This window comes from Triticum aestivum, chromosome 5D, assembly GCF_018294505.1.
Source record: "Triticum aestivum cultivar Chinese Spring chromosome 5D, IWGSC CS RefSeq v2.1, whole genome shotgun sequence".
In the NCBI taxonomy this organism is placed as follows: domain Eukaryota; kingdom Viridiplantae; phylum Streptophyta; class Magnoliopsida; order Poales; family Poaceae; genus Triticum; species Triticum aestivum.
Window position 1 is genome coordinate 444,679,151 of NC_057808.1, and position 10,217 is coordinate 444,689,367.

A 10,217-nucleotide genomic window follows, 5' to 3' on the forward strand; every position below is an offset into this window, starting at 1 on the left:
AGTCTAGAACTTCCGAGCAATGCATCTTTGTTGCGGATAGAGACTTGAAGTTAATGTTCAGAAACTCGGACTCAGAATGCTCATGTCTAGTACCTTCGAGGTAGCCATGATTACTGAGGTGTTTTTGAGCGGCTCGGTACCTTTAGGTGTTGTTGTCAACTTTTGGGAGCATAGTTTTCCTGCCTAATTGTCTAAATATTGAACATATCCATGAAATCCTGGTGTGATGTTTGTAACCTTTGGAGACATTTTTTTGGTCGAGTAGTCGGATTTTGGATATTGCCTATACAAGGATAACCCCGCCCCTTATGAAATGGACGCTTTTGAAGGTTTTGAGACCCCATGTTGTGGGAGGCCCTCATGCGATGTGTTCTCCTCTATCTTAGTTCTATTTGTTGATGAGAGGAAATATTGGGAGACACAGACATAGAGAGATAGAGAGAAGGAGGGAGATGGGTTCTTGAGAGCTTCCTTGAAGATATTTGCAAAGGGTTAAACCCAATTTACTAGTGTAAGTCCTTATTACTCTGGGAGGAGAGTGCCTCCTAATAGATTAGAGTTGCTTGGAAGCCTTCGATGTCTGAAGGATCCAAGAAGTTTATTAAGTCGGGAGATCACCTAATCCGTGTGAAGATCTACCCCAAGTTATTGGCATGGACCTGGTGTCCTAGGACAAAAAGGGATAGGGACCTTTGTGGTCGAGCCTCCTCCAACAAGGACACAAGATTGCACAAACAACTTGAACCTTAGGATAGATCTTGTGTTTTTTATTCCTTCTCCTACTCCTTTACTTACTTGAAAGTTTAATTCCGCAACTTTACTTACATACTTGCATCCTGGGGTGTGTTATGTAGGATATCTTTGCTTACCCCCCAAGCTCTATGTGACGTTTCAAACAACATCGAGACTGCAAAATTGGTCCTTAAAAATGGCCTATAAGAAAGAAAAAGAAAAAACATATGTCCACCATTATTGTATATAGACCTTAGATGTTTTAAAAGTGGCCTCTTAGATGTTTTCGCCTGAAAAAAAATGCTCCAATCAACTCTAAATAATAATAAAAATAGCAGATAATTACCACCAGTAGGGCAAGCCAATGAAGTTTATTCTTGAGGTTTTCACTATAGTTTGCGAACATGTGATATAAGAACACTGCCAAAAGTGAACTAACTGACATTGCCACCGCACTTGTCGAGCCTGTTGCGCCCGCTTCCTGGGCATGTAAATTCCATATGTCGCCTATCCATGATCGACTATAGTAGGACATGAATGCCGAAAGTGGCCCATATTACTCAATTGTAAATGCACCACACCAACCAATGAGGTGACACAAAGGAGATAAATACTACAAATATGAAGAACTCCAGTGATGAGTGCACACACACGCGCGCACACACACAAGTTTGCAAAACCAAGTTGACTCTAAGCAGGAACAAACCTACAAGGCTACAACTATGGAGAGGTAAGCTGCAAGTTTATTGTGCTACTTGTTGACCCATATGATCTTAGGCTCATAAGAGAAAGGAATTGATAATTTTGTTCACACTTTGAAATGGTCCCATCGGTGACCTTTTTCAAGGTGACCTGTTTTGGACATTATATTTATTATGAGGAAAAGTTTGGGCACTTATGTATCGAATATATGATGCCTTCAATGCTAATCGAACATGACCAACCAACCGAGGTTGAATGAACTACCGCGAGTTGGCGTCAGGCTTGCTTCCAGAGGAGCCCCTCGCATGACAGAAAGAAAAGCCAACTAGCCATCATTGGCATTGCCGCTATGGCAGGAGACAAAAAATTCATGACAAGAGCGAGGTGCCCACTGTGTAGTGGTTTCTCTTGTTGCGGTGAGCCAGAAGAAGGGGTGGACGATACAGGTATGTCACAGGTTGGCTTGGATTAGCTCTTTCCACTTTGCCCTACCTACGGACTAGGCTTATGCAAATCCACCTCCTAATTTGAGTCTAACTTTGATCATTGATTTAATGAACAAATACTTTTAGGAAAACGATCAACATCAACTTATGATCAAGGCGCCACCTCGTCCACTTGTTGCGTCATTGGGTCGATCAAAATCATGTGTCTCTGATGTTCCAATCAAGCCGACCACGCCCCCACCTAACCTTATCTTCTCTACCATTGTTCTCCTCCGTATGCATATTCTTTCCACAAAAATGGAGCCCTCTCTCTCCCCAAGGTACTTCGTGGTCCCGTCATCCCCCAACACCAGGAATCCTTCCACCACATTTTCTGATACCTTCCTGTCTACTCTGGGTTGCTTCCTCTAGCACATCACACTGCTACAAGTTGCTTCCCTCCGTCACAACCCCAGACGGCAATGTGAGGAGAAGGTACCATGACGGCGTCCAGCAGTGCTGCCAGCGAGCTTCGTCGTGCAGCGAGGCCATCCGATGATGCGGTGAAGATAGCAATGCTTCTTTAAAGAAGCGGGAGTTTGCTACGATGGCGGCCAATGATTTCTGTGGCTGGTGGTGGCATCTACCCAAGGTCTACATGCTCGGTCCTCTCCCGCTACTAGCACGCGAGGAGCCGTCCACACCGGGGTTTGCACAACATCATCAGTGTTGTAACAATAGCGGCCCAACGACGGTGGTGAGGCTGTGTTGGGCTTCTGCAATGTCGTCAGTGTTGTCGCAATGACCATGTTGTTGTGCTGGGATTCTGCAACGTCATCTATGTTGTGATGGATCACCACAACATCGACCATGTTGCCATGGGGACTAGACTATAACATTGATCAAATGAAGTCTATAACATTGATCAAGTTGCAACAAATGACCGCAACATCGACCATGTTCCAACGGGTATCGCAACATCATCCATGTTGCAATGGCAGATCTAACGATTGCCAACCCGGTCGATCTTTGCCAAAGATCGGGTGATTCACGCATAGCATGCCCAATCAAGTGGGAAAACTAGACTAAAATGTGATATGGTTTTTTCTATAAAGAAGAAAAAGGTACTTTTCAGATCAACCAATAAAATAGAATTTCTCCCTCCGATTCATACTAAAGAAGGAAAAGGTACTAAATCAGCGACAATTAATATGGATCAGAGGTAGTACTTAAAATTAAGGGGAATACTCACAATTTAGGTAAAAAAAGAGGGATACTCACAAACAAGACGGCGCCTATTGTCTCTGTGGTTAGAGGAAACTCTAACGAGTCCTCCAGCTGCAGCCTGAGCAGCACGTCTAGGAGGTCCTCGTCGTACGTGTCTGAAGCGCCGACGCCGGCAGCTCTGGTGGCCTTGCGTCCCTCGATGGCTTTGGTGATGATACGCTGGGTGCGGCCGTAGCTTCTTTTCATGCGGCGCTCGTCGTTGGTCAGCCACCTGACCAACCTGGACGACGGAAAGAGGTCGACGAGGCAGAAGGCACCCAGCAGCTCAAACGCCTTGTGCAACTCACCGAGGTACTCATCCTGCTGCTCGAACCTGCCGCCGAATACCGCTCTCGTCACGACGTCGTTGCTGAGCGCCATCACCTTCTGTGTGACGTTGATGGTGGCGGCGCCGGCGGAGGCGGTGATGGAGCGGAGGAGGTTGCCCGTCTCCTCGGCCCTGATGCCCTCCATGCGGTTCACCTGCGTGGAGCCGAGGAGCTCCATGATGCACACCTTGCGCATCTGGCGCCAGTGGTCGCCGTAGGGGGCGAAGATGATGCCCCTGCCGCCGCAGCCGGCGATGTCCACCGTGGCGCTGCTCGGCCGGTCCGCGAACACGGGGTCGTTGGTCTTCATCACCAGCGCCGCTGCCTCGGCGCTGGAGACCACCACGGCGGGGACCTCCCCTAGCCTGAGGAGCATCAGCGGCCCGAAACGGCGACACAGCTCCGTGATCTTCCGGTGCGGAACGCCGCTGGCGAGGTGGTGTAGGCTGCCGATGACCGGGAGAGTCCATGGCCCAGGGGGCAGCTTGTACTTCTGTGGCTTTCTCTTGCCGCCGGCGAGCTTGAGACACCAGAGGGCGAGTGGTGTGCATAGTGCTATGAAACACAAGCTCAGCCACCCATCCATGCTAGGCATCCAAAGGAGTGATCAATCAGTTGCCTTGATGATTGCAGAGACAGGACATATATGCATGTACTATTGCATTGACGACCTCAAAATTTTATTCCAGTGTTAGCATCTTCCTTGAAAAAACACACATACTTTTAAATCCAATTAAATTTGATCCAATCAGATTTGGTCCCATCCAACTGCCCTGCGAGTTGGTGATGATGTCTGCGTTTGTTGAATTTTATCCTGGCCGGCCGCCCACATATTCTAAGATAAGGTGCGCGAGTAGCTAAGGACCACAGCAACGGCGAAAGCTACGCCGGCCAGGGCTTTAATTCATACTGTCCTTGCCAAGAGTTGTTATCCGTAATTTAATCTTTATGCACACTGTTCGTGTTTCTGACTTGAAATATTCTTCTTGATTTTATTACTGAACTACTAATACATCTGAATTCGGAATGCACTATGTTTACAAACATTTTGGTACATATTTCGTTAGTCAAACTAAAGACCTAAACACCAGCAAAAAAAAACAAAAACTGAAGACCTACAAATTTGTGCCCGCCTTATAAACCCCGGACGGAGGGATAGCTCGTTACATTCTTCACCACAGACAAACGTATGTAATTTGTTGAAATTTATGGAATGTAGAATTTTTTTTGCGGGTGCAATGTAGAACCAGGCTATTAAAATTCAAGTATCCATATTTGTGGTGCTTTTTTAGGCTTCAAGATATGGCATGCATGAATATCCACATTTAGTAGATTGAATTTGTTGGATATAAAGATAATCATTTTTTAATATCATAGTTCTGTTTTTCTGCAACACAATATGAAATATAAAAGTTGGATTTGATTATAAAGTGTTTTATCAAATCAACATATATGTCCCATAATAGATTTTATGGCTCTATGATTTTTATGTAATTATGAAAAATTATTTGGTATTATGGAAGTTGAACAAAAAATCTTATACATTTGGTCAAACATTACAAAACTTTTATATTTGTGGAGATAATATTTGTAGATCTTAGATTTCTAAACCATATGGAGTACTCAGGAATAACATGAGACATATGCGTGAAAAAACACCAAAACTGTTGCCAAACATGGGTTTTGTTTGCAGAAACAGTCAATCTAAAGGAAAAGATACCTACTGGTGGAGGGAGTGTGCACACAGAGAAGGGGCAGTTGCATACAGAATCTCTATCATCTCTCCCTAATCAAAACAAATCCTTTTATTTCTTTGGAATTATTGATTGATTGATATCTTATAAAATAAGAATATATTTTGAGACTTTATATATATTTGCAATACTGGCAACAAGACCTTTTAAAAGAACACCAACATGAGTTATATTTTAAACTTGTTTAAATTTCATTGTTTACAAATTGATTGAAATAGATTTCACAAGTGAAAACTATTTTGAAAACGAGTTCAATTATTTCAGAAATTATTTTAATTATTTCTGAAATGAAAATGACTTAAGTTGTTTCAAAACGAGATGATTCCAAAAAAATTTGAAAAAGGTGATTTTGTTATTTCATTGTCTCAAAAAACTATTTCATTCTCGGGAAAAAATGTCATTTCAATTGTTTAAAAACATTGAAATAGGTATTTACTAAGATTTTTTTTTACTAAAAACTCTCAAATGTTTCAAATAAGTGAAATTGTTGAAATGTGATTCTGAAATATCATTATCACTTTATTGACATAATCATCTCTATTTTTAAATAACTGAGACGCACCTGTGGAATATATGAAGTTATTGCATTTATTGAATCATGACATGAAACTGATGTGGGATATCATGAAATGATTGAAATCATTTTTTAATAATCGAAATTGTTGGTTTGTGAAAAATGAAATCACCATGTTGAAGTATTTGAAATCACTTTTTGTGAAAACAATGAAAGTAAATAAAATTATTGAAATATGAAGTTGAATTACATAGATATATGTTTTAGAAAAAAATGAAATATGTTATATGTTAAAAGTTCCAACTAAGTGAAATTGAAATGCGTACTGTTATTACTGAGACATAGTCCCTCCATTAACAAATATAAGATGTTTTGAATATTTCAATATGAACTACATACAGATTGAAAACGAGTGAACAAACACACTAAAGCATGTCTATATACATATGATTCAGAAAAAAGTTAGAACATATTATTTGTGGGTGGAGGGAGTAGAATTCCAAAATATTTTAAATAAGTGAGATATTTCAGGTAAGTGAAACAGAAAAATGTACCCACACACACACACACACACACACACACACATTTCATAAATATTCCAAAATAGTGAAACAAAAATAATTGAAATCAATATTGCACTTATTGTAAATAATCAAAATGTGTTCTCAAACAATCATGGCGTCCGGTCGCCAAGAGGAGCCTCCCATCGAACGTATTCATTCGCCATGGGGGAGGTCCTCCAGCGACGTTTCCCCCGTTCACCAGCGGGGAGGGCCATGGTGATCCCTAGTTGGCCCAAAGGCCCACTAAATAGTTGTTTTTAGAAAATGCCATGAAAAAATAAAAAAGTAAAAAAATGCCACAAAAGTTGCCATGTTCCTAGTCATCAACCAAAAAACTTGTGTGCAAAAAAAAAGTGGCAGTGAAAGAAAATGCCACCTCTTAATACTAAAAATCTCATCCTCTTAAAATAACAAAATTGACATCCTCACAATAATAAAAATGCCCATCCTATTATATAATACAAATGCCATGCTCTTATAAATAAAATTGTCATCCTCTAACAATGAAAACATCATCCTCTTATAATAAAGATGCCACCCTCTTATCTTATAAAAAAATGACAAGCACTTATAATAAAAATGTCATCCTCTTAAAGAATAAAAACGTCATCCTCACAATAATAAATTTGCTATCATATTATAAAATAAAAAATGGCATGCTCTTTTAAATAAAACTACCATCCTCTAATAATAAAAATGTCATCCTATTATAATTAAAAAAATGACACCCTCTTATAATAAAAATGTCATTTTCTTATAATAAAAATGCCATCCTCATATTATAAGAAATACCATACTCTTATAGTAAAACTGCCATGTGAGAAAAAAAAAGGGGGTTTCGGGCAAACTAAAAAAAATGCTTCAAAAATGCCAAGTTATGTATAAAAATCGGTTTTAACACGAATGTTCATGAATCACATCTCCAGCCCATTGGCAAAAAGCCCCACGCTCTCGTGGGAGGTCGCGAGTTTGAAACCTCCCCCCGTGCGCAGGTTACACATGTTTTGGAAGAAAAAAAGGAAGGAGAAACGAGTGTCGCCAGGAATCAGCAGACAACGAACGCCTCTAGCCACTCGCGTGGCATTGCCCCTGCTTCTAGATCTATATGATGGCAATGGGGTCATTCGTTGGGGTCGGACTCCTAGGAAGCGTCTGCCCGATAACATTTCCCTTGTTAAAATAATAATTATATCTACATTTTAAATAACTGAAACACATAGATGTGAAACTGATTTGGGATCTCTTGAAATGAATGATACCACTATTTTAAAGTAATTGGAATCATTTATTTGAGATATTTAAATGCATGGTTTGAAATATTTGAAATAGCTAGTTTAGAATATTTGGAATGACCCATTTGAAATATTTCAAATACCAAAAAAATAAAGTGCTTTTGCCCGTCTGCCGATGATATTACATAAAAAACCCTACCATTTCGTGAAATCAACCCGTCGTCCTATTTTAAGTTTATAAGAAAATGTTTCATTTTTTACAGGACCCCCCTTGATCTTTAGTTAATCAACATGTGGTCATGTTTTAAGTGAATCTAGAAAACCTGTTGCTTTTTGCATAAAACCCCATGATATTTCGTTTAGTAAACCCGCAATCCTCTAAAATAACATTATTTTTTTGGGCAGATTCAAATTCTTATTAAAAATATGAATAACTTTTGAACCCTAACTTCAATTTTGACATGTTATATATGATAGTTTATTAGAAAAATATATGGAATCTGAATATGATGTTATTTTACCATGTTAAATATTTTATAAATGCTATTTTGGATGCAACCTTAATCAATAGCGCATGATTCGTCTTTCTTTCGTATCGATGTAGATTCGGATTGGAAATCAACACATCAGCAAAACCACATACGAAAGAAACAATCCATAACCTCGCATGCACGCCTCGACAAAAGTATGCAGGGGAAAAAAGAAAACAGATTTCTCATGTTATGAGGAGACACACACGTATACCTCAGGATTGACCACATTCAAATGTGTTGTGCTTGTGCCACCGTCAGCGAGGGTGGAAAGTAGGATAAGCAGCAACACAGATGGGATGCACGTGAACCTATTGGGGTCTTGAGTCACAGTTACTTGGTATAGGGCATGTGGTGATTTTCTTTTCTCATTGCAACGAATGGGTTCTTTTGCTAATGTCAAGCGTTGTTAATAAGGACATAGACCTATTGAGATCTTCAGCCAAGGTTATTAGATTAGTGAATTGCAACGCACGGGCCTGTAGGTACTTAGTGCCCTCGCAGATTTCCTCCTGCCAGGACACCGACAAATGGATCCCATGCCTTAAGTCAACAGGTACCCACCCACCCACTCGGCCTGGCCACACACGACACGTATGCTCGGAACCAATCTCCCAGCTAATGAACCAATTCCCATGTCTTTTCCTCCCTTCTCCCATTCCTCGTGTCGCCTGTGAGCATCGCACGTGTTATAAATTGTGATTCAAATTCTACAGTGCTGGACTAGACGTAGTATAAATGGTGTGGGGTGTTGCGTTCACGTCGACGCGTACGAGTACAACTCATTTACTTGTCCTCTAAGGACTCTTATTTCTTTTCCTCATATATACCCCATGTAGTCGCAACTAAAGACGGTTTGTCGTCTCGTGCTTGTAATACTCCTTCATCATAGTGATTGCACCTTCGTGTGTTCTCCTGCAAGGGTTTGCACATAAAAATACATATCTCTCATGTCTTGTTTATTCTCGTTTTATCTAACAAGTTTTACTAGTTGGCTGATCTAGTATAGTTGTCGTGAAATGCTACATCCACATCCAACAACTACCAGATTTATCGACTCATGGCATCCATGACGTATGATCTTCCGCTGCTGGACCGTGACACAAGGTTTACCCTATGGCAAGTCAAGACGCGTCGTTGTTGGAACAAGCCGACTATGATGATGCACTGGATAGTTTTGGGGAAAAATAAAATTCCGGATTAGACTGACGAGGAAAAAGAAGGGCCATAAGGCTTTTCACAAATTCAACTTCATTTGCATAATAATATTTTGCAGGAAGTTTTGAGCGAGAAAACTGCTGCCGCTCTATGGTTAAAGCTGGAAGGGATTTGCATGACAAAAGATCTCACCAGCAAGATGCATCTGAAGGAGAAATTATTCCTGCACAACCTACTCGAGGGAGGTAATGTTTTGAATCATATTTTAGAATTTAAAGAGATATTATCCGATTTAGCTGTAATGGATGTTAAGTATGGAGACAAAGATACTACTTTAATGTTACTATGTTTACTGCGAAGTTCTTATATCAATTTTAGAGACACCATATTATACAGTCATGATACTCTCACGCTTAATGAAGTTTATAAAGCTTTGAACTCTAAGGAGAAGATGAAACTAATGGTGCCTCATGATGGTCCAAGTTCATCCCAAGCCGAGGGATTATCCATTCGTTGCAGGACAAAGGAGAAGAACTCACATAATGGAAATAGAGGCAAAAGTAAGAACGGCTACAGGGGCGATCGCAATCCACAGACAAGAAACAGTATTGCAGATATTGCAAGAGAGACGGGCATGACATCTCATAATGTTTCAAGTTGCAGAACAAGGAAAAGAGGAATGGTATATATAAACTGAAAGGTAACAATCAACGTGAAAATTCTGCTAATGTTTCTCATGATGATAGTTTCGATGATGCTCTTGTTGTTATTGCTAGATGTGCTGAGACCAATGATGAGTGGGTACTCGACACTGCATGTACTTTTCATATGTGCCTGGATAGAGATTGGTTTACTACTTTTGATTCTACTATTGCCGGTGGTTCCGTTTTGTGTTTTGATAATTCACCATGCAAAATTGAAGGCATAGATTATGTTCGAATCAAGATGTTTGATGGCACAATCAGAACTTTGGCAGATGTTCGGTATATTCCGAAGATGAAGAGAAATCTAT

At 40.4% G+C, this 10,217-nt stretch overlaps 1 protein-coding gene across 1 annotated transcript in view; it reads right to left on the bottom strand.

Moving 5' to 3' along the window:
• The window catches only part of LOC123122569 (zealexin A1 synthase), a 7,633-nt gene extending 3,464 nt beyond the window's left edge, over positions 1-4,169 (bottom strand). The window contains exon 1 of the mRNA XM_044542777.1: positions 3,141-4,169. Coding sequence (XP_044398712.1) covers positions 3,141-4,049 — 909 coding nt within the window. The 5' untranslated portion in view covers positions 4,050-4,169. The remainder of the gene's footprint in view (positions 1-3,140) is intronic.
• Between the last annotated feature and the right edge of the window lie 6,048 nt (positions 4,170-10,217).